We start from the raw sequence: 24,734 nt of genomic DNA, 5'->3' as shown, positions 1-24,734 counted from the left end.
AGAGCATATGACTCTTGATTTGGAGTTGTGAGTTCAAGGCCCACGATGGGGGGGAGAGATTGCTTAAATAAATTACTGTAATCATTTCATAATAACTATTACTGAACGCTTACCCTGTGCCAGGCATTATATGTAACGGGCTGTTTTGTATTTCATCCTCATGGGAACCCTATGACAAAAATACTGTTATTGTACTTTCACAAATGAGAACTGAAGCTGTTGTTGTTGTTGTTTAAGTAAATTTGCACTAAATTACAAAATTGCAAAACAAGGGCCACCTTGCTGAAGCTCTTGCACTCAGCTACTATGCTAAACTGCCTCCCTTGACCAGCCTCCTTCAGTTCATTTTCTGCATAGCTGCCAAGGGAGTCTGTATTCAGGCCATATTGCTTCTATATGTGTAGAAATCACTACACATTTAGTGGCTTAAAGCAATACAGATTTATTCTCTTAAAGGTCTGGAGGTCAGATGTCTGAAATGTGTCTGCAGGACTATCTTCCTTCTGGAGGCTCTAGCAGAGAATTCCATTCCTTACCTTCGAAGCTTCTCAAGGCCACCTATACTCCAGGGCCTGTGGCCCTTTTTTTTTGTTTTCAAAGCCAGCACTGTAGGTTCTCTCTCCTCTGTCCTCTGCTTCCTTTGCATATCTTTCCGCTGACTCTTAACTCCACCGTCTCTGTCATAAGGACTCTTGGGATTATATCTGCCAAGATAAGGCAGGGAAGTCTCCCCATCTCGAGATCCTTAACTTAATCACAGAGGCAGAGTCCCTTTTGGCCAGGTAAAGTGACACATTCCCAGATTCCAGGGATTAGGATATGAACATTTTGCCAGGAAGTGGGGCTTCATTCAGCCTACCAGGTGATCTTGGTAAACGATAACTCTCACACTTATGGCTTAAAATCCTTCCACAGATTTTAGGAGAAAGTGGAACCTCTTTCCCTAGGTATATGAAGCCATTTATGATTTGGCACCTTCCTGATTTTATAACCTCATGTCTCACTCAGCCAGACTGCACTGGCCATTTCTCAAGTCCTCAATGTATATCTGTGTTGTCCTCCTTCTCTGTGCCTAGCTAACTCCAACCTGTCCGCCAAAACTCAGATTAAACATCATCTCCCAGAAGCCATCCCTGCCCCCCCCCCCCACTCCAGTGTGGCCGGGCCTCCTCCACATTCTCAGAACACTCATTACCCACCTCTGGTATAGCATTCTTCACACCATGTTGATTTGTTAACTTACTTGTCCATTTCCTCCGTTAGGCTAAAGTGCCTCTGGATTGGACACAATGTCTTATTTGACTGTGTTTCAGAGTTGGTCCTCAAAAGCTTCTTTGTTGAATAAATCATCTTCCTCTAGCACATAGCATCACATCTTACAGACAGCAGAGAGTCAAAAACATACCAGTTAAAATAAACTGCGGTTACTTTTACCTCCTTGAGAATAGAGAGATAATGTATTATCCTACACAAAAGATATTCAGAATTTGGGACCTGTGTCCTGTTCCCCGAGAACTATAACAGCGAACAGTACATTGCTAAGTATAATACAAGGAAAGATTTAGCAACATCGCAAGAGATGTAATTGAGATTATATAGGAGCTCAAAGGGAGACAGAACTAGCAGATTAGATTGGTGAGCCGATCTATAAAAGACAGTGATAGCAGGAAGGACATCTATTCTCATCACTGAACACGTAGCACTTAGCATGCCTGGCACGTAGTATGAATTGCGCACCCGACAGAGAAATATATGTGGTGAAGAAAAAGCATGAGGCTTTGAAATGGGCAGAAAGAATATGGGACAATCCTGCTGAGTGAACGGTTTTCCCTTGCCTTTGAGCTATTTTATAACTCTTTTAAGTTGTAGAAAACTGCTAATACAAATGGTTCTTATCCCTAGAGATGCAAATTCTGTATAATGGCAATGTGAATTATTATTGCCTCATATATATTGACCAGCTTTTCATCTTTTTTTTTTTAGATTTAGATTTTATATTTAGAGCCTGGGCTGCTCATTCGGTTAAGCACCTATCTTTGTCTCAGGTCACGAAATTAGGGTCCTGGGATCGAGCCCTGCATCGGGCTCTCTGCTTAGTGGGGAATCTGCCTCACTTTCTCTCACTCTTTCTTGCTCTCTATAGAATAAATTAATAAAATATTTTAAAAATTTTATTTTTAAGTAATCTCTACAGTCAATGTGGGGTTCGACCTTACAACCCCAAGATCAAGAGTCATAGGCTCTACTGACTGAGCCAGCCAGGTGCCCCAAGTTCTTCATCTTTTAAACAAATTCATGTTAGCACTCCTCATGGCATATTTATGTCTTCTCTTGGGATTTTTCTTTAGTTATAACATCCTTCACTCATTCATACCTAATTAAAATTCTTTTTTTTTTTTTAAAGATTTTATTTGTTTATTTGACAGAGAGAGACAGAGAGGTCACAAGTAGGCAGAGAGGCAGGCAGAGAGAGAGAGAGGGAGAAGCAGGCTCCCCGCCAAGGAGAGAGCCCGATGTGGGGCTCGATCCCAGGACCCCGGGATCATGACCGGGGCCGAAGGCAGAGGCCCAACCCTCTGAGCCACCCAGGCGCCCCCCTAATTAAAATTCTTAACAGGTGTACATCTCATATCTCTACAAGGATCATAGTCTTACCTTTAAAAAAAACATGAGGTTCTTGGAGGAGATCATGATGGAAGAAAGGCTAGATTGGGGCCAGATGATGCAGAGCTGGGGGGGATGATGCATGATTAAGTGAGACGGAAAATCGAGAGCAGAAGCAAGGTCACAGTGCAGCCCAGCCGATGTGGTTCAGCTCCCTTTGGCCAAGATACTGTCCCTTGGGCACAACTTAGAGCAAGTCATCTAACCATATGCTGTGCCTGTTTCCTAAACTGGGCTTTGCACCTCAATCTACTATCTAAGGGTGTTATGAAGATTGAGTGAGTTAGTTCAAGGAAAGACATTTAGAGCATTACCCAGTAAAGAATAAGTACTCAGAGAGTATTAACCACTGTACTATTGTTACAGTTCTCTGTCTGAAGTAATGGGTGCACATGTTTTCAAACTTGGGAGTATTTTGGATTTAGAAAGGAAAATGTGTACACCGTATGTGGCATAGGACTCTCAGTGGGATCTGGGGTAGCAACCTGTAATCCAGTACATAAATATTTCTTCAATAAAATATATGAATGTTTATTCCAAGTGAGATACACACAGATATAAATAGCCTCATAGCAGCCCAAGTCAGGATTGCTTGCCAAAGTGGTTCAGGTTACAGGAGATTTGCCCATCAAGTGATTTACCAAAACTGCAGTTTTCAGGAATTTTTGAATTGAAAATAAGGGTTTTCAGAGCTTTTGGGACTTGGGAATTGCGGACAACTGTTACATCATTGAAGCAAGAAAAGACCAAATTGAAATAGGATTTGGAAATCCTGGAAATTATTCAGAAAGCAAGCTTTTTTAAAAAAAATTATTTTTAAAGATTTTATTTATTAGACAGAGAGAGAGTGCTCGCATGCACAAGCAAGGGGATCAGCAGGCAGAGGAAGAGGGAGAAGCGGGCTCCCCCGCTGAGCAGGGAGCCTGATGCAGGGCTGGATCCCAGGACCCTGGAATCACGACCTGATTTGATCGCCTCTCCACTTTGGCAGTTTTCATTTTCCCTTTTAAAAATTTCAAAGCAAGGGAGACCAGTAGTTGAGAAGGGCAAGTTTTGTAACCAAACTCAAAGGAGTTCACCCTTGAGGAGCATTAAATTGACCACCGCCCAAACAAGTGTCAAAAGCAAAGAAGTTTTTATTACTTGTTACAAGTCAGGAGGCAGGGAGATAGTTCCCAAAGCCCTGTGTCCCCATGGGGTTAGTACAGGCAGCTTTGATTCAGTATATGGGGGGCGGGGGCAGGGGACTTGCTGGGCTACTCTAGTTTAGTCGCGCCATGTCAACACACTAGGCATATACTTTTTTGCTCAAAAAAGGGCAACAAACCCCCATGGGAGATCTTAGTATTATAATGAGCTGAATGTACCCTCAGGACAACTCAAGGTCATCTGCATAGGTCCTCAACCCTGGTCTAGCTCTAGCAAGCTCAGGTAAGGGGCTGTCAGCTGAAACAACTAACTGGGTATCTCCTTGGCTGAAACTGGTGGTCCTGCAAAATGAAATCCATTCCGTCCCTGCTTTTGTCCCATCCTCGTCCTCCCTTCTGCTTGTGGCTTTCTGCCTTCAGCTTTTAGTGACAGCCCACTGCCTCCTAGCCAATGTTTTCTCTTTATAATGAATGAAGAAGGGATGGTAAAATATCACCATTTTGCAACCTCAAGGGAAATAATGGATCTAGGCAATGAAGAGCTTCTAGTATCATTTTAAATACTCACAACTAAGTATTTTGCACCTCCCTTTGGAAGTTTCTAACCCACCTATAAAGTACTTTTGCCTCCAAAATTTGAATCTGAATCTGATCAAGCCAGGTTATAGGAAATACAGGTCACCAAGGAATAAACGTCTCAAACACAATACTAGGAAAATCCAGACTGTGTGACACTCCTCAAGGCAAAAGATCTGATTTCTTCAACAAATATGTTGCAAGGAGGATTAAAAGGGGGCAGGGTGAGACCTAGATTAAAACAAACCAAAAATATAGGAAGAAATTACAATATATGGGGGTCCTGGGTGGCTCAGTTAGGTATCTGCCTTCAGCTCAGGTCATGTTCCCAGGCTCCCTGCTGAGCAGGAGGTCTGCTTCTCTCTCTCTCTCTCCTTCTCCTTCTCTGTGTGCTCTTTCTCTAGCTCTCACTCTCTCTCAAATAAATAAGTAAAATCTTAAAAGAAAAAAAAAGAATTGATATATATAGACCTTATTTGAATATCAATATGTACAAACTGCCAAGGAGAAAAAGAAAAAAATCTGCTAAAGTGAGAGAAATTTGAAAATGAAGTAGGTATTTGATATTATTAGGAAGCTATTTTTAGTTTTGGGAGGTGATTATATTTCTCAGAAGTCTTTATCTTTTGGAGCTACCAGCTAAAATATTTACAGATGAAAAGATACGATGTTTTGTATTTGCTTCAAGGTAATCTGGTGAGGATGGGGAGATGGCAGAGGGAGGAGGGCTGGTGAAACCCAGCATCGATAACTTTTAAGGCTTTGTGACTGGTGTATGGGGGTCACTATATGGTTCTCTCTATTTTTGAACACGTTTGAAAATTGTAATAAGAAGGGGAGAAATGGAAAGATATGGGGTGCCTGGGTGGCTCAGTGGGTTAAGCCTCTGCCTTTGGCTCAGGTCATGATCTCAGAGTTCTGGGATCGAGCCCTGCATCTGGCTCTCTGCTCAGCTCAGCGGGGAGCCTGCTTCCTCCTCTCTATCTCTGCCTCCCTTTCTGCCTACTTGTGATCTCTGTCTGTCAAATAAATAAATAAAATCTTTTAAAAAAAGGAAAGATATATATCTACCTATACACACACCATATATAGATTTCCTCCATGCACATCACTTTGGATCTAAGTTGGAAAAGATTTTTGGGGCACCTGGGTGGCTGAGTCGGTAAAGTGTCTGCCTTCTGCTCACGTCATGATCCTGGAGTTTTGGGATTGAGCCCCACTTCAGGCTCTCTGCTTAGCAGGGAGTCTCTCCACCCCCCACCCCAACTCTTATTCCCTCTCCCTCACCTGCTCTCTTTCTCAAACAAATAAAAATTAAAAAAAAAATAGTTTGATGCTTATAAAGGCTGTTCGCATACTACTGTCAGGAGCAAAAGATGGGAAGATAAAATTTACTGAAACAAAGATCTGAAAATATGCAGTTTGAAACCAAAGTAAATAATCAAAGAAAAATATTTAGCCTGAAATTTAGGATGATCTATGGAAGAGATGAAATAGGAGAGCTTGTCAAAGCTGACTTCAGCCTAGGCTATGACCAGTTGGGGTCGAATAAAAGTTTTCAGGATCAGTTTGTCTTTGACCTGCCTTTGCTTTTTTTCTTTTTCTCTCTCTTTTTTTTAAATTTTGGCATAATATATTTTTTAAATTTATTTTTTATCTATTTTCAGCATAACAGTATTCATTATTTTTGCACCACACCCAGTGCTCCATGCAATCCGTGCCCTCTATAATACTCACCACCTGGTACCCCAACTTCCCACCCTCCACCGCTATCCCCCCACCCCCGCCCCTTTAAAATCCTCAGATTAAAAAAGTAAGTTGACTTCTCTCACACTCTCTCTGAAAATAATGAGTGCTCTAGTTTCCGTAATGCCAGCAGGTGGCGCATTTTTTGCATTTTTATTACCCCCTCTCCCAAGCTAAGAAAAATTTGAGAACCGGTATGAATATATGAAAAGAACAAACGCTGCCTATTCATACTTCCTACTCTGCTTCTCTCAGGGGAAATACTTTACAAGAATACAAGTAGAATCTGCTTCCCCCTCTCTCTGCCTGCCTTTTTGCCTACTTGTGATCTCTGTCTGTTCAATGAATAAATAAAATCTTAAAAGAAAAAAACAGGGGGGTGCCTGAGTGGCTCAGTGGGTTAAGCCTCTGCCTTCGGCTCAGGTTATGATCTCAGGGTCCTGGGATCGAGCCCCATATCGAACTCTCTGCTCAGCAGGGAGCCTGCTTCCTCCTCTCTCTTTGCCTGCCTCTCTGCCTACTTGTGATCTCTGTCAAATGAATAAATAAAATCTTAAAAAAAAAAAAAGAATACAAGTAGAATCATCTTTGTTTTGCTGTTTCTTTTCCACCTTAGCGAGGGCTTGAATTTTGTATTAAATTGTCAAATTCCTAGTTCCACGTTTTCCTGTGATAAAATATAGCTGATTGGAATCCCAAGTGGCCGCCAGCCTTCACACTGCGGGATGCCTCAGGATGTGACCAAGACCCTAAACTCCGGTGAACCGAAAGCCAAGGTGCATTGCACGGGGCGCTCTGCCCCATCCTGTTTTACGGCTTGCATCCTGGGTTTCATGCTGGTTTCAGTGCCTCCGAAAGTTTCCCGGGTGAGACCGAAGGTTTCAACGTAGCCTGGAACAATCTCTCCAGCCACCCGGGTGCAGCTAGCTCCCTGAAGAGCGTCCAGGGCTGAGGAAGACAGACAAAGATCACAAGTAGGCAGAGAAAGGTCACAAAGATCACAAGTAGGCAGAGAAGCAGGCTCCCTGCTGAGCAGAGAGCCCAATGCGGGGCTCGATCCCAGGACTGTGAGATCATGACCTGAGCCATGCTCTGCTTCTCTCAGGGTAAGCCCTAAGTGGGCGCTTTCTGATGGGGAATCCCCGCAGCAGGATGCAAGTCAGCCTTCAGGTCATGAGCACAAGGACACAAGGGTATCCTCAGCCTCTTTGAAGCGATCTGGAAGTCGCTGAGAAGAAGCGAAGTCAAAGTCCCCATTCTCCACCCACTTTGGACTTTGGGCTAAGTTTGCTGTAAATGAATCTGAAAAACAGCTGCAAGTATTTTGTTGTTAGCTCCAAGGCAGAGGAAAGGGACCCAGGTCATTTCGCTTCTCAAGGAATACCCAACTGTCGGTGCCCATTATGCATACTTTCATAATAGAAAGGTTTATGAGATCAACTTTATTGTGAGAAGTATCTCAGACAGAGAAGCTCTTGGCGCTAATTTGATCGAATGTTGTAACTTTCACGGAATCAACCTTTTTATTACCACCTCTAGAAGAATGTTTCCTGTAATGTATCAGACTCTTTGGAAGTAGAAGTTAGCTTCATAAAATGATTCAATGGTAAAAACTCACATAAGGCTTTTTTTTTTTTTTTAAAGATTTTATTTATTTATTTTACAGACAGAGAACACAAGTAGGCAGAGAGGCAGGCAGAGAGAGAGGGGAAGGTAGGGTCCCTGCTGAGCAGAGAGCCCAATGCAGGGCTCGATCCCAGGACCCTGGGATCATGACCTGAGCTGAAGGCAGAGGCTTTAACCCACTGAGCTACCTAGGCGTCCCACATAAGGCTTTTTCAAACAAACATTAAAGAATGTCCTTTTGGGGGTGCCTGGGTGGCTCAGTCCTTTGAGCATCTGACTCTTGATTTTGGCTCAGGTCATGATCTCAGGGTCAGTGAGATGAAGCCCTGTGTTGGGCTCATGCCCAGTGGGGAGTTTGCTTGTCTTTCTCCTTCTCCCCTCCCTCCACTCCCCTTGTGCTCTCTCGCTCTCTCTCTCAAATAAATAAATAAAATACATTTTTTCCTTTTATAACTGTCTTATTTACAATAATACTCATCATGAAACTTTAGGAAATCCAGACTACTACAAAGAAGAAAATAAGGATTACCTGTAATTCCACTGGACTTTTAAATATATATGCTTCGCATATATTTGTTTTTGTTTTTGTCTTTATATAGTCTCCACACCCAGCATGGAGCCCAGTATGAGGCTTCAACTCATGACCCTGAGGTCAAGACCTAGACTGAGAACAAGAATCAGATGCTTTGCCAACTCAGCCACCCAGGTGTCCCATGCATCACATGTTTCTAAATGGAACTCAGTTTGCTGAGTTGTTGTTGGTTTTTGTTTTTGTTTTTGTTTTGTACCCCCACCCCCACTGCCTCCCTTCTTATTTTTTTGTTTGTTTGCTGTGTTGTTGTTTTTTAAACAATGTCTTTCATTTAATGATGAATTGTGGACATCATTGCATATTCATAAATATAGGTATACCATATTATATTCTTTTTTAAAAGGCATGGAGGATGAAGGAGTATTTATAGTACCAAGCATAAATGTCTTTAGGGATTTTTTTTTTAAAGATTTTATTTATTTGTCAGAGAGAGCACAAACAGGGAAACCAGCAGGCAGAGGAAGAAGCAGGCTGCCTCCTGAGCAAGGAGCCCAGCACAGGACTCAATCCCAGGACACCGGGATCACCACCCGAGCCAAAGGCAGACCCTTAACCAACTGAGTCACCCAGGCAGGCAGACATCCCTTTAGGGACTTTTTTTTTTTTAATTGAGAAATAAAATACATAAAATATGTGAAGTTTCATGTATATCATAAAGTTTCATGTATATCCCCATAAATTTTTACATACATGTAACATTTACATAAATGTTAGGTGCTTGGGCTGCCATAATAAAATAACACTTTGGGAGGCTGGAGGACTGGGAAGTCCAAGATCAAGGTGTCAGCAAGGTAGGTTTCACCCTGGGGCCTGTCTTGGAGAAAAAGAGAGAAGAGAGAGCTTGCACTCACAAGCTCTCTGATATCTCTTATAAGGGCACAAGTATCACCAGATCAGGTCTTCTTCACCTTTATGACTCATTTAACCCTGTCCCCTGTGCAGTCACACTGGGGGTTACCTTCAACATCTTAAATTGGGGGGGGGGCACACAATTCAGTCCATAGCAGTAAGGTTATTTTTAAAGGAGAATAAAGCTTTATATACTATATTACTTAAGTTATATATCTGCATACACAAATAAAAATAAAGAATTAAATGATTTCATTGGATAATTCAGGAGAATGATTTTTATGGATCCTTTGGAATTTGTTCCTTACTGTGAGCAAATGTTTGTGTCTTTTCTTTTCATTGCTAAATTCTCATGTCCAGAGCACAGTGAGTAGCATGTAACTGGTGCTCATTGTTGAATGAACAATGGAATGTTTTCTTTATTTCTTTTCTTTTTTCTTTCTTTCTTTCTTCTTCTTTTTTTTTTTTTTTTTTTTTTTTGTGGGAGGGGCAGGAGAGAGGGAGTACAGAGCTTAGGAGCCACAGAACATTAGCACAGACTGCCTTGATTGAATCTCAGTTCTATTACTTACCAGTTCTTTTACCTGGACAAGTTACTTAAGCTCTCTGTGCCTCAGTTTTCTCTTCTGCAAAATGGGTATTTTAGGGTCGTTGTAGTAAGGATTAAAGTAATTAATAGGTTTAAACCATTTGATATAGGATTTAATATATACTAGGTAAAAGTAAATACCCTGAAGTAGGGTAATGTTAGGTATTTACATTGGGAGTTAATTGTTCCTTTTATATGCAGTCCCAACCCAACAAAACATCCTGTGAAGTCAGTTATATGGGATGATGTTTGCCTTGGCTTTTGATGAAGAAATATTGAGACACGGCAGTGATGTGACTTGTGGTATTCAAAGTAAGGCAGTATGTTTGCATTTTCCTGGAACTGTTTATTAGTTGGATTTTTATAATTATTTAATCAGTAGTTTACAACCTATGAACCTAGTTTGAGCCCCTACATTCAATATATGCATGCAACACCTATAAAGCCGTTAATTTGTGAATATATATAGTCTCCTATCTTTTGGATCCTGTTACGATTTTTAGAAATATAAGTTTATATCCTCCTTTAGTTATTAGGTATTTTCTCGAACCGTGGAAGCTGAAAGTACAACTACTAACGTGCAGAATCCCATAAAGAGTAAAAATAGAAAACGAAAAAGAAAATAACAACAACAACAAACCACGTAGAATCCCTAAATCTGGGGATGATGAAAAGGGAGTCCTCAAAAAATAAATAAATAAAAATCAAAGAACCACTGCTTTAAAAACAAAACAAAAATTAAAAAAAAAAAAAAAGAAAGAAAGAAACTCCACTGCTTTAGTGACACCGTTATATAACTTCTACATATAAAAAATTCTTGTAGGGGCGCCTGGGTGGGTCAGTGGGTTGGGGTCTCTGCCTTCGGCTCAGATCATGACCTCAGGGTCCTGGGATCGCGCCCTGCATCAGGCTCTCTGCTCAGCAGGGAGCCTGCTTCTTCCTCTCTCTCTCTGCCTGCCTCTCTGCCTACTTGTGATCTCTGCCTGTCAATAAATAAATAAGAAATCTTTTTAAAAAATTCTTGTAATTTCCTATTAATATATTGTAAATCTTGATCTCCTCATCAGAATCATAGAGCTCTCTCTCCTGTGTTTGCCTCTGTGAAACCAGAAGTCCGCTTTTGTCCCAGAGCTTGGCGGCCAGCCTGTGCACAAAATACAACTCCCAGGATTCCCGGGGAGGAGCTCCCGGAACTTGTAGTTCCTTCTACTTTCCGCTACCGCCCACCCTACCTAGCTAGTGGGAACCCGCGCCCTGGGCTCCGGCTCCGGATGAGTACCGCCCGTAGTCATCTCTTGGGATTTCCTTTATTGCCTTGTCTTTTTATTTATTTTTCTTTCTCGATTTGTCATTTTTTCTCTCGGGTTTCCCCTGTTCGCTGTTACGCACGCCCAAGGACGCCTGTTTAAGAGAAGCTGAGAGCAAGCGTTAACCCGGAAGGAGTGACCCGGATGTGAAAGGGAGTCAGTGTGTGTCGGGCTGAAATGTAGCAGGTCCCAGAAGGTTCCGGCTTCAGAAAGGAAAGCTGTCGTCCTTCCTTCTTTTTCTTAGGTACTCACAATTATTTTTTTCCTCTTTTTTTGATCCCCAAAAGTATTTTTTCCACCTCCTTTCCCCCCCATGTTGTCTCGATAGGATCACTCCTTATACTGAGTGACAAAGTGTGGCTTACACGTGTTGTTCTGGCGTGTAAGAACAGTGTCCCTTCTGACCTGCCGACCTGAGAATTGTTACTAGAGTACTCGAGTAATGCTGCTCCTGGGGTGGGTGATGGAGGGACGGGCCGTGCTCAGGTTTAGGGAACCCTAGCGAGTAAACGTCTTGGTTTAAGGGGAGGGGGGTGTGTTCTCTCAGAACATTGAGGTTCAAGACCTTAAGAGTTACTCATTCTGCTGTTTCGAGGGTGGACTTTTTAGCTAAAAGTATTGTAACATAAATTTGTCATCCTTTTGTCCATTTTTTTCTGATGGACACACTTCTCTGATCGGCTTGAGACTAGATGTAAAGACGCGGGAACTTCTGAAGGACAGTAACGTGTGGCTGCTGGGCATTGGCGCATTCTTCCACAGTCTTTTTCCAAATGTGCTTCAGATATTAAAGTTCATTAGCAGAATCCTGCAAAATCTGAATGTTTGGGAGACCACACTGAATATTTTAGTTTCTAGGACATTATGATATTCAAGTTAGCTGATTTAGAATGATCAAATGAGTTGCTACATGAATGCACCTCCTAGCATTGTAGGAACACTGGAGACAATAAAGGTTGATTATCATAAAATTTTGACCCTCACTTCAACTTGGAACCTCAGAATTTCAGGAGTCAAGTGTTTTTACTAAAATACTTTATCATCCCCCCCTTTCTTAATAAAGCTGCTTTTGTTAGCTTTTGATTATGTCTGTTAGAGAGGTGAAGAGCAGGAAATTAGTGTACACAGCCGGTTTCACCTAAGTTGTAATTTTTTTTTTAAGATTTTATTTATTTATTCGTCAGAAACAGACAGAGCGAGCGAGCGCACAGGCAGACAGAATGGAAGAGGGAGAAGCAGGCTCCCTGCGGAGCAAGGAGCCAGATGTGGGACTCAATCCCAGGACGCTGGGATCATGACCTGAGCTGAAGGCAGCCTCTTAACCAACTGAGCCATCCAGGCGTCCCTAAGTTGTCATTTTTTTTTTAAAGATTTTATTTATTTATTTGACAGAGAGAAATCACAAGTAGATAGAGAGGCAGGCAGAGAGAGAGAGAGAGAGAGAGAGAAGCAGGCTCCCTGCTGAGCAGAGAGCCCGATGCGGGACTCAATCCCAGGACTCTGAGATCATGACCCGAGCCGAAGGCAGCGGCTCAACCCACTGAGCCACCCAGGCGCCCTAAGTTGTCATTTTTTAAAGTAACTATTTTTTCCTGATTGTGACAGTAATGCATGCTGTGTGAGTAGAAAAATTAAAAACGCTAAAACATAGAAAAAACAGAAAGCAAGCAAAAGTTATCCACAACTAGAGATCATCTTTTTAACATTTTGGTATGTTTCTTTTTTAGGTCCCCCCCCCCCCCAAAATATTGTTTACTTACTTTCCTTGTATATCATATATCATAGAAAATTTTGAAAACCCAATTAAGATTAGGTTATATTGTTTTCCATTCTGCTTTTTTCACTTAATACAAATATTGCCACTGTCCCCTCTTAACCAGACCTACTTTCTTTATCGGTTAATATCTGAAGTTTTCCTCCTTGAGGATCTTAGCTGAAAGGGAAGCACCGGACTGCAGAATTGAAAATGGAAAACACTGAGCTCTGAACAGGCAGACCGCATTCTAGTCTAAACTCTGCCTCTGTCTGGCTAAGTAAATAATCATGATTAAGTTACTTGATTTCCTTGGACATCTGGATACTTAAAATTAAAGAATTAGACAAGAAAACAGTTAATATTTCCTTCGAGCTTTAGAAATCTATGTATATGTGAACCACCTAAAACTTGCACGATTATTTCATACCTCTCAAGTGCTTGTTCACATCCTTAATTCCAGATCCTGGATACCTCCTAGAAAGTAGCTCATTTAACCCAGCCTGTTGATGTATTTATTAATTATGCTCCTACTCATTTGCCATCGTTAATTATATACATTGAGTGAATAGAAAACTGTGTTATCTTCATTTATTTTAATATGTTATACTCAGAGGTACAAAGAATTATTTTCCTTTTATTGGTTACTTGAATTTTCAGATTGTGTTTAGAGCTGGCTGTGCCCATAAACTGAACAAGATTTCTTGAGCCTCCTTCCAGTTTTCGTATTTGTAGAGCTGATTTTTTTTTTTCAGATTGTGTTTATTATATTTCAGATGCTGAGATGAATCGTCACCTGTGTGCTTGGCTTTTTAGACATTCATCTCTTAATGGTCCCCACCAGTACCACCTCCATTCCCAATCTTATCAGTTTATGCAGATCCATCTTGATACAAGGCTGTGGATTTTTAGACAAAGCAGGAATCCCATTCTCCACCTTCTGTTAAATAAGAATTGTCCCAGGAGATACTGTCATCAGTCCAAGATGCTGTGGAAGCATAAAGGACTACAGAAATATATGGAGGACCTGAACGAGGAGTACAGGACGCTTGACGACTGTTTGCAGCGTGTGTCTGTGAATGAAGGGGACCGGAAGTCCCTGAATCGAAGGCATGCTGAGTTGGCGCCACTTACAGCCATTTACCGAGAAATTCAGGAGGCTGAGCAAGCAATTGAAGAATTAGATTCAATGTGTAAAAGTAGGTAAAAAATATGTGTGTGTAAACAATGTGATTGATTTTATAGGTTAAACCTTTATTGAACACAGTCTTTTAAAAAGGCTAGAATGGCTGCACTCTGTACTTGGAGAAGACAGAATTCTACTCAGTGTGTTTGATGTATTTTGGCTACTGAAAATCAACTATTAGGAGACTGAGCTCCTCATGGTGCTTGCCAAGAAGTTTTTAGGGTCTGGGCGACTGAATATTAACCTTTACAGAAGCTTTAATTTATTGAGCAGGACTTTCCTGAGCACGGTCCTGCGTATGTAGCAGAGACACAAAAATGCAGTTCCCACCCCAGCAAAGGGCATGTAGGGTCCAAGTATTATTTCATCATCCCAGAAAGAACCCTACACCTTGTGGCCACTTGTCCCAATTCCCCCTTCCCTGCCAACCCGAGGCAAGAGCTGATCTATTTTCTAGATTTCCTTATTTCAGGCATTGTATTGTAAGTGGAGTCATATAATATGTCATTTGTGATTGGCTTCTTTCATTTAGCATAATATTTTCAAGTTTCATCTATGTTGTAGTATGTATTTGTACTTAATGTCTTTTTATTGTGGAACTGCATTCCATTGTATGGATCTACCACATTTTATTTTTATTTTTATTCTATTTTATTTTATTTTTATTTTTATTTATCCATTCATCACTTACTGGATATTGAGTTGTTTCCACTTGTGGGTTGTAATGAACAGTGGCGCTACAATTGCCTATCATAACTCTGCATTCAACCTTTTGAGAAGTTATCAGACTGTTTTCCAAAGTGGCTCCACTATTTTTACCCCACACTTTTTTGATTCTAGCCATCCTAGTGGGTATAATGATACCTGATTGTGGCTTTGATTTGCATTTCCCTGATTAATGATGTTGAACATCTTCTCATATGCCTGTTGGCCTTTTGTATCTCATCTTTGGATAAATGACTGTTCAGATCCTTTGTTCATTTTTAAAATGAGTTATTTGTCCTGTTATTGAATTGTGAGACTTCTTTATATTATAGCCACAAATTCCTTATCAGATATATGATATGCAAAACTTTTCTTCAATTCTATGGGTTATCTTTTGAAGCAGCATATATTTTTTTTTTTTTTAAAGATCCTGTCCATTTATTTGACACAGAGAGAGGGAACACAAGCAGAGGGAGTGGGAGGGGGAGAGGCAAGACTTCCTGCCAAGCAGGGAGCCCGATGCAGGGCTCTGTCCTAGGACCCTGGGATCATGACCCGAGCCGAAGGCAGACACTTAACTGACTGAGCCACCCAGGCACCCCTAAGTGGCACAATTTTTAAATTTTGATGATGTCAAATTTATCTTTTTTTCTCTTGTTGCTCGTGGTTTTGGTGTCATAGCTAAGAAATTGTTGTGTAACCCAAGGTTACAAAGAGTACATCTGTGTTTTCTTCTGAGAGTTCAATTTTTTAACTTTACCTTTAATTTTTTGATCTATGTGAGAGATGTTTATTTTTAGTTTTGGTATTTTTTTTTTAAGATTATTTATTTATTTATTTGACAGACAGAGATCACAAGTAGGCAGAGAGGCAGGCAGAGAGAGAGGAGGAAGCAGGCTCCCCGCGGAGCAGAGAGCCTGATGTGGGACTCGATCCCAGGACCCTGACTTGAGCCAAAGGCAGAGGCGTTAACCCACTGAGCCACCCAGGTGCCCCTTTGGTATTCTTAATATTGCTTATTACCTTAACATTTTTTCTCATACAAAAATTATCAAAATGTACTGAAGTTGAGAGAAAGGCACAGTGGACTAAGCTGGGATTCAGCATTTATCCAGATAGTACTACAGGCACTTAGTTTCTAAACTTCTGTGCTCCATCCTGTTCCATTAAGTGTTAGAGATGTTAAACGATGTCAAGGCCAGTCACAGTTATAACTGTGAAGTCCTGGATTTTCTGCCATCTCTTCGTGGTACCATGAGTCTCTCACTATGTTTATGAGGATTTTTTTTTTTTTTCTCTTTGCATTATGCCACTCAAATTTGTAATCCATTAGTTTGGGGAAGGTTCTTTGCATATAATAGGAGTTTACTAAATGTTTTTAAATTAAATTGACATAATCTCTTTCAGCCTTGATTGTATCACCATTATACAGTGGTGTATACATTGTATCACCAGTATTATTGAGATTGGATTGGATTGTTTCCGAAGTCTCTCCTAGGTCTAAAGTCCTGCTATTCTGTAATAACAGTGATAAAAGTGACATTTACTGTCCTACCATGTGCCAGACACTAAGCTAAGTATTTAAAATATTATCTCATTTGAGTATTTACAATAATTTATGAGATAGGAATTATTATTAATGTCCCCATTTTATAGATGAAGAAACTGAGAGCTTAAAATGTCAGAAGTCACTCAGCCAATCAGGCAAGGAACAAGGATTTGGACTTAGTGAGATTCCACAGGCTGTCTTATGCACTGCATGAGTCCAGTTCCAATAGAGTCTGCCTCTGCCTCTGTAGTGTACCCTTCATGAGTTCCCTTCTATTCTTTCTGCTAATTTATATCTTTTTTTAAAAAGATTTTATTTATTTATTTGACAGAGAGAGATCACAGTAGACAGAGGCAGGCAGAGAGAGAGAGAGGGAAGCAGGCTCCCTGCTGAGCAGGGAGCCCGATGCTGGACTCGATCCCAGGACCCTGAGATCATGACCTGAGCCGAAGGCAGCGGCTTAACCCACTGAGCCACCCAGGTGCCCCTATATCTTTATTATAGCTCATCCTGGATAATTATGATACATTCCTAACTTTTTGTGCCACTTCCAGGCTTTCCCAGTCCAAGGACAACCTTAATCAGATTACTCCCCTGCTCAAAATTTTCAGTAGCTCCCGTTGCCTATAAATATAAATTTCTCGATTTGGTATTTAAGAGCCTTTGCAGAAAGGCCCCTGGGTGGCTTAGTCAGTTAAGCATCTGCCTTCAGATCAGGTCATGATCCCGGGGTCCTGGGATGGAGTCTGGTTCGCTCTCTCCCTGGTGCTCCTCTCCAAACCCCACTTGTGCTGTCTCTCTCTCTCTCTCTCATAAATAAAAAAAATATATTAAAAAAAAAGGAGTTTCTGAAAACTGACACCAGCCTCTCTGTATAATGTATTAATTCTCTTTGCATATGCAAACCTTTCAAGAAAAATAGATAACTTGCTGTTCCCTGAATATACACATCATCCCATTTCTGTCTTTAACAAATCGTTACCCACCAATTTTACCTTGTTAAAATTCATTTCACTTATAAAGTATGGCTTGGAAGTCATACTTTGGCTTCAGTCCCCTCTGTAAAACAAAAATGTTATCTTTTTCTGTTTTGAATTTTGAACCTTTATGTAATTGTCTTAATTTCTGCCACTTCCCTCATTATCTGTTTCTCAAAGACAGAGCCTGTGTCTTACTCATTTTTATATTTCCTGCAACACTGAACATAGGATATAATAGACTCTCAAATCTTTCTTGATATAATGAAACTGAATTAGGTTAGATTTCAGACATCAGAAAATAATAAGAGGCCACAAAAATAATTTTATGTGACTGCATATCAGGTTTTTCTGATATCTTTGACACAGTAGGTACCTATATGGAGTAATGTCTGCCTAGTGTCCATTTGTGGCATAAGTACATGATATGGGGCCACGAGTGATATTACAATTCTGCAACAGATGATCTGTAATTAGAATTTAGTTCAGAGGACATCTATCCAGGAAGCCTTCCTCAAGTGCTAAGGTCTGGGTTAGACCCCCTCCTTTGTGCCTCCATGGCACTGTCCTATCCCATACTGTACTCATGTGTACATGTCCTATTTCCCACCAGACTGAGTGACTTAAGGCCTGGAACCACATTTTATTCATCCCTATGTCTCCAACAACTAGCAGAGTATCTGGTGCATAATAAGTGTTAGATGTTGAAGGTATGAATGAGGAATAGAGTCCCACCAGGTGTTAATGACTTCCATGACCAGGGAAGAAGTTTCAGGAGCCTTCCCTGTTTTATAATTAGGACTTTTTATTTCTGTTTTCTTCTTTGCTATTAAGAATCAAACATTTCTACATCAGCTGGCAAGCATCACCACTAACAAATGAAGTCTAGGTATCCAGAGCAATGGAGTCAAAGGTCGTAAGATCTATTATCTCTCATTGTTAGCTTTTTTGTTGGGAGTTCCAGGATTTTAACTTTCTCTCTTGAAATGATGTGAAAAGGACAATTGTTTCCATAAAACAGAGGTTACAGAGTTGTTTCATTTGACTTACATGGTGCTTTTAAAAAGTGTTCACTAGGTATAAATATTTCAAGAGATTTCAAAATTCTAAGAGTTCTTATTTCTGACTTTGAGGGGAAGAAAATGGAGGCTTCAGCCCTCCCGGATTACACCACGGTGTGCTGAGTAATGGCTGCTACCTTTAAGACAAGATGTGGTCACTCCAGTTTACTCCAAAACTTACCTTATTTGGGTCTATATTTAATTAACCAGTCCTTTTTCAGACTTGTTTTATTAATCATTGATTTCTGTAATTAGTTTTAGATATTCAAATCATAAACTTTTGGGCAATGATCATACATACTTCCTTACACACTGAGTTTTTTTAGACATGCTTCACAAGTACTTATTAATTTAATATTCTCCAACTATTCTGACCTTTTGTATAATCCCTCCTTCACAACTGAAATAAAATTTATAAACAGAAATTAGCTAGCTATATAAGAGTTTTCCTGTATTTAAAAACATAATTTTTGTTGATGGTTTGTAGGTCTAAATAAACAAGATGAAAAGCAGTTACAAGAACTTGCATTGGAAGAGAGGGAAACTATCGCTCAAAAAATCCATGTGTTATACAGTGAGGTATGTTTTAGGAGGTAAACTGCTCAATCGTGTTACTATAAAAGAATACTGTTTTACGAGGCTATACTTTGGTGTTCAAAGTCCTTTCCAAACACCAGTTTATTAAACCTTTGTTAATGGTGAATGAGTTAGCTGGGTTTAGTACTGTAATTTGCTACAGAATGAGGTTGAACCGACTGGGATGACAGAAAATAAAACATCATCTCCCCCCTCACCTCCACGAGGAATTATGTTCCAAAGCTGTTAACTTGCCAGTCAAGGCGGCAGATGCTGGTAAAGAAATTTAGTTCACCTAAAGAATCACCTAACAAGAGGAAGAATTTAGTTTTTAAGCCTTAGAAAAGGGGAGTGGTACATAGTGATTGTGTTAATTAAGGATCGAAAATTGCTTTCTGTATAGAGTGGAGTGAATCCAAAGGTACAGACACAGTTGGTTCATACCAAGTCTTTAGCTCCTTGTAGTTCAATGGATGATTTGTCTAAAAGGCAGTGAAAACCACAGGGCTGTATAGCATCTGTAGTTTCTTCCCTTCTGTCCTGTTTGCCCTTGTCCTGCCTTCGGGCCCCCTACTCTGGGACTCCATACAGGGGCTCGTTGAGAGGAATGAGGTAGAGGTATCAGTTACTGTTATCACTGATATAACCAGCAAGTCAAAGGCAGAAAGACTGTCGCTCTTGGTCTGATATTCCCTCTCACAGATTACCATTTCTAACAGAGATAGAGTATTTCAAAAATTGGCAGTAGGGAGAGTCATGGCCGGTAGGTAGTTTGATTTGAAAAACGTTTCACTAATAAATAAAAAATAAAATTGCCTCCCTTTTCTTCTTTAGAAGGAAGCTAGTTACTTTATTAGGAAGCCCCTTGTTTTTTTGTCACAACTCGGAAACCATTTCAGCCTTATCCTGGGAGTCCTCAATATATTCTTTAAGCAGAACAGCTCTACTGAGAACAGAGGGCACGACCTGGGGCCAACTGTCATCTGTGGCAGGAGAAAATACGCAGTCATATGTGAAGAGGCCTCATTTTCTCTAAGTGAAGACTTTTCAAAGCTTCACATCGTCATTAGATGAAAGAAGCTGCTGTTTAGAGCTAATAAGAGGCAAAATCTGAAAAAAATTGAATGGAACGCTCTGGACTTTGATCTAAACTTGGGCATTTTAGAAAATTAAGATAATCTGATAGCATTGTGGAGAATACCCTGACAAGTAACTCCATTGTTAGCATGAATTGATCACTTATTTTAGTTCTAATGCAGTCTACTTATTGTAGCATTTAATGACTAGATCTCATTGGGATACTATATAATTTTGTTAATCACTGACTTTTTTTTTAATGTTTGGAGGTCTTTTGTCTAAAATCAAGCAATAGTATAATCATGGAAAATATACATACAAATGCTGATCTTTTTTTCCTTTTTCAGCTTTTCCAAAGTCTGGTGCCAAAGGAGAAATATGACAAAAATGATGTTATTTTAGAGGTGACATCTGGAAGAACTACTGGAGGTCAGTTAAATAATTTTATCTTAAATGATCTAAAAAAACACTTAAATTTTACCTTGGTTTGATACTGTATAACTTTAACAGTCCAGTAGTTATGTTTCACTGTGGAAGCAATTACTCCTTATTTCCCAGGGGGCCTGTACCTAAGAAGGGCTTTCTTTAAAACAATCTGTGCTGACTGAATATTTTTTGTATTTTTTTAGGTGATATCTGCCAACAGTTTACTCGGGAAATATTTGATATGTACCAGAATTATTCAAGCTATAAAAACTGGAAATTTGAACTCCTGAATTATACACCAGCTGATTATGGTAGGAATATTTGAGGGTTTAGCCCATAGATGATGCTGAGAATTATTTTATCTCTGATCTTGATTAGAACTATGTTGTCCTATTTTTTTTAAAAGATTCTATTTATCTGTTTTTGCAAGAGAGAGAGCACACATGAGTTGGGGGCGGGCAGAGGGAGAAGCAAACTCCCCGCTGAGCAGGCAGCCCAATGTGGGACGCAATCCCAGGAACTTGGTATCATGATATGAGCTGAAACCAAGAGTAGGACACTAAAGTGAGTCACCTACGCACCTGAAGTCCTTAAACTTCTAAATACTCAGTTATGTTAAATCAGAACATCTGATAGTATCTTTGTTCCTTATTCTTTTTTTTTTTTTTTTTTAAAGATTTTATTTATTTATTTGACAGAGAGAAATCACAAGTAGGCAGAGAGGCAGGCAGAGAGAGAGGAAGGGAAGCAGGCCCCCTGCTGAGCAGAGAACCCGATGTGGGACTCGATCCCAGGACCCTGGAATCATGACCTGAGCCGAAGGCAGCGGCTTAACCCACTGAGCCACCCAGGGGTCCCTGTTCCTTATTCTTTTAAGCCATATGAAAGTTTGTTTCTTCTTGCTTATACATTGAAACCCAATAATAAAGTAGGGAAAGGGGATTAAAGTAAGTTAAACAATAGAGAAAAATGAAAGCTACTATCTAGAATAAGTAAGTTGTGCTTGGTACAGGTTTTATTTTATTAGTCCCCCTGCAGGGGGAGCAGCAGGCAGAGGGAGAGGAAGAAGCAGGCTCCCCACTGAGCAGAGAGCCTGATGTAGGACTTGATCCCCGGACCCTGAGATTACAACCTGAGCCAAAGGCAGATGCTTAACCAATCGAGCCACCCAGGCATCCCTTGGTACAGGTTTTAAATACGGTCACTGGTCAAGGAGAGGGAATTGAGAGAAGAGGGAAGAAAAAACCAGAGCAACCACATGGTGGTGGGAGAGATCTTGGTGTGTATAGGGCAATGTTAGGAAGCCAGTCTACCCAGAGCATATCTGTGACAGGAAGACATAGTAAAAGGTGAAAGATACATATGATCAGAAGAGAAACGAGAGTATGTGATGGGAAGACATAGGAAATGAGTTCCAGGGGGTATAGTTTGAACAGCCTTAAAAGCAGAACAGGCTTTGATTGTTAGAGAGTAACGACCTATTGAAGATTTTATCAGTAAGCGTATGATCTGGGGGCACCTGGTTGCTGCCGTCCATTAAGCCTCCAGCTCTTGGTTTCAGCTCAGATCATGACCTCCGGGTTGTGAGCTGGAGCTCCATGTCCAGCTCTGTGCTCAGTGTGGAGTTCGCTTCAGACTCTCCCTCTGCTTTCCTACGCCCTGCTCCCTTGCTCTCTCTCAAATAAATAAATTAATTAATTTTTTAAAAAGGCACATGATTTGGTAAATACATATCTTAGGGAGATTATTAGATAGCATTGTGCGGGATGGACCAAGAGGTTCGATTTAAGGCGAAGTGCAGAGCGGTTGCTAGAGCAATCCAGGTGTGACTAAGACTTAGACCTGGCATAGACCTTGGCAGACCTTCACAGGAAGAGCAGACGAAAGACGGGCCCGCGCTTGCTCCTGTGTCCTGCATACAGTGTAGGTGATCTGATCCTCACGGCCCTATGAGATAGGTACTATCAGTCCCATTTTACAAATGAGGAGCTGGGTTTAGAGAATAAGTGACTGATCCAAGACCACACAGTACGTAATGGCAGTCCCGAGATTGAACTTAGATTTGTCAGATCCAGTACCACACTACATCCTAGTAGTCTGTTCTAACGCAAACAAGATGAGCCATGGGGATCCTGATCTTTCTAGCCAGAAAGACTGTGATATTCTTTCAAGTTGGAGAGAGAGCCCATACGGGAAGAAAAAATGATAAGTTGTTTTTGAATGACTAACTCTGTGGTTATTGTGAACACCCATTTAGAAATATCCAGTAAAGGCTGAAGTTGTGTCAGCAGAGCTTTGGTGAGAGAACAGAATGAAGGAGAGAGATTCAGTAGCCCTTACCCAAAGATGGTATCTGACACTGAGAGATTATGTGAGGGAGAGGCTAGGGAGAAGGAATATTCAGGGCGCCAAAACCTACATTGTAGGTTACCTACATGTAATTACCTACATGTGATGGCCACATTGAGAAAGATTGACTCTTGGCAAAAGAAAGAGAGGAGTGAGATAAGCAGGAAAAGGATGAGTAAGGTATAATATTATGGAAGCTAGAGATGAGAGAGTTTCAACTTTCAGGAAGCTTTCAGGAACAGCAGCATTTTGGGACATCTGGATGGCCCAGCTGGTGGAGAATGTGTCTCTTCATCTTGGGGTTGTAGGTTTGAGCCCCACTTTGGGTGTGGAGCTTACTTAAAAAAAAAAAAAAGTCTTTAGAAGTACAGCATTATGAAAGAGAGAATGGTGGCAAATGTCAGCAGTGACCTCTCTCAGATATTTTGAATCCAGCTTTTAAGAATGAAGGATGAGCTCAGTAATAACAGGAAGAGTTTCTGGTTCCAGGGATGCAGAGCAGCCTGAACAATCCCTAGACAGTGGTTGGGAAACCTTTCTTTTAGATAGACTGGCCTAGTGGCAAAATAAAATAAAGGCACTTTAAGAAGTGAAAAGAGCAGGAGACACACCAGATGGCTGGGTTGGTTGAGCATCCGATTCTCAGTCTCAGCTCAGGTCTTGATCTCAGGGTTGGGAGTTCAGGCCCTGCATTGGGCTATACAAACTGGGCATGGAGTCTACTTAAAAAATTAAAAAAACCTTTTTTAATAAAAAAAAAAATTTAAAGGACTATTTTTTTTAAAGAAGGGAAACTTTAAATATTTTACTCTAAAGACTAGGAGGGACACCTGGATGGCTGGGTCAGTTTAGCATCTGCCTTTGGCTCACGCCCTGAGCTCAGGACATGATCCCTGGGTCCTGGGATTGAGTCCCGTATCTGGTCCCTGCTCATCGGGGAGCCTGCTTCTCCTTCCACCTGTTGCTCCCCGTATTTGTGCTTATGCTTTCTCTCTCTCTCTCTGATAAATAAAGAAAGAAAGATAGGGAGTAAACCTCTACTCATTAAAAGTAGAAAATAATATATAAAAATTGATCTATTTGTAATCAGGAGAAGAAAAATATGTGAATAGAAGGTCTAACATAGAGAAGAGGTGAAAAACACCTATCTTATAAAATATGCTTACTAAATAATAGGTGTATATATTTTAATGTTTAATTGAAATGGAGAAGAACTCAGATTCATACAGCACTAAAAGCTAAGGTTGAAAAGAAACATACTTTCAGGCAAAAATTCACGCATCAGGTGACTTAGAGCCTTGTAGTTTTGCGGTTGGAGGTACAGATAGGGACAGTATTCAAGTATTCCATGAATAGTCCAAGCTAAATGATTACAGGATGGTTTTTGTGGCAGCAGGGGAGGGCGATAGCTCTGGGTATGTAACGTAGGTCTGACGCTTTGTTATTCTGTGTACCTGGCATCTGACAAATTGAAATCTCTTCCAAGTTAAAGGGATTCTATGAAATGCTCTGGTATCTCTTCCCTCCCAACAGATTGATGTTTATAATTGCATTTTGTTATCTTCTGCTTGCTAGTTAAATTCAGGGAAAGGTACTTCAGGTAACATGATGGTTAGTTCTATGTGTCCAGAAGACGTACTTCTTACCATGAGTGTGAGAAATAAATTTGTAAGGGGAACCCTGGCATCCTTGAAGGGCTCTGTGATGGCTCTTCTCTATGGGACAGACTCAACAGTAGGAGCTCTGGTAACTAAACTGGGAAACCTAAGTGTACTGGAAGTCATTGGATTTTAGGGTGGCAGGGATCAAGGGTAGCAGTCCACAGCCAAAGGCCAGATGAGTGTAGTTACTGTCACGGATGGCAGAACCAAGGCAGCAATCGGAGTTGTCTGACTTTTGCAGCCTGAGGCATTTGCTAGTTGATTGTGGTGCCCCTAGAAGTAAAAGAGGTAGGAAGACTAGTACATTCTCACTTACC

The 24,734-nt window shown here is 40.7% G+C and overlaps 1 protein-coding gene across 5 annotated transcripts in view; it reads left to right on the top strand.

Moving 5' to 3' along the window:
• Positions 1-11,003: 11,003 nt before the first annotated feature.
• MTRF1 (mitochondrial translation release factor 1) overlaps positions 11,004-24,734 on the top strand; it is a 50,349-nt gene continuing 36,618 nt past the window's right edge. The window contains exons 1-5 of one of the 5 annotated variants that reach the window (XR_009346879.1): positions 11,004-11,341; positions 13,627-14,049; positions 18,816-18,907; positions 20,329-20,410; positions 20,611-20,718. Coding sequence is in view for 4 of the 5 variants with exons in the window: in XM_059143967.1 (XP_058999950.1) it covers positions 13,635-14,049; positions 18,816-18,907; positions 20,329-20,410; positions 20,611-20,718 (697 nt within the window). In the remaining variant the exon portion in view is untranslated. Of the gene's footprint in view, positions 11,342-13,605; positions 14,050-18,815; positions 18,908-20,328; positions 20,411-20,610; positions 20,719-24,734 lie in introns of all 5 variants that reach the window. The other 4 variants (XM_059143967.1, XM_059143970.1, XM_059143969.1 and 1 more) reach the window with 4 other exon arrangements.

The sequence above is a fragment of the Mustela lutreola genome, chromosome 13 (assembly GCF_030435805.1).
Source record: "Mustela lutreola isolate mMusLut2 chromosome 13, mMusLut2.pri, whole genome shotgun sequence".
Taxonomy (NCBI): Eukaryota; Metazoa; Chordata; class Mammalia; order Carnivora; family Mustelidae; genus Mustela; species Mustela lutreola.
This window is presented reverse-complemented; position numbering and strand designations above follow the sequence as displayed.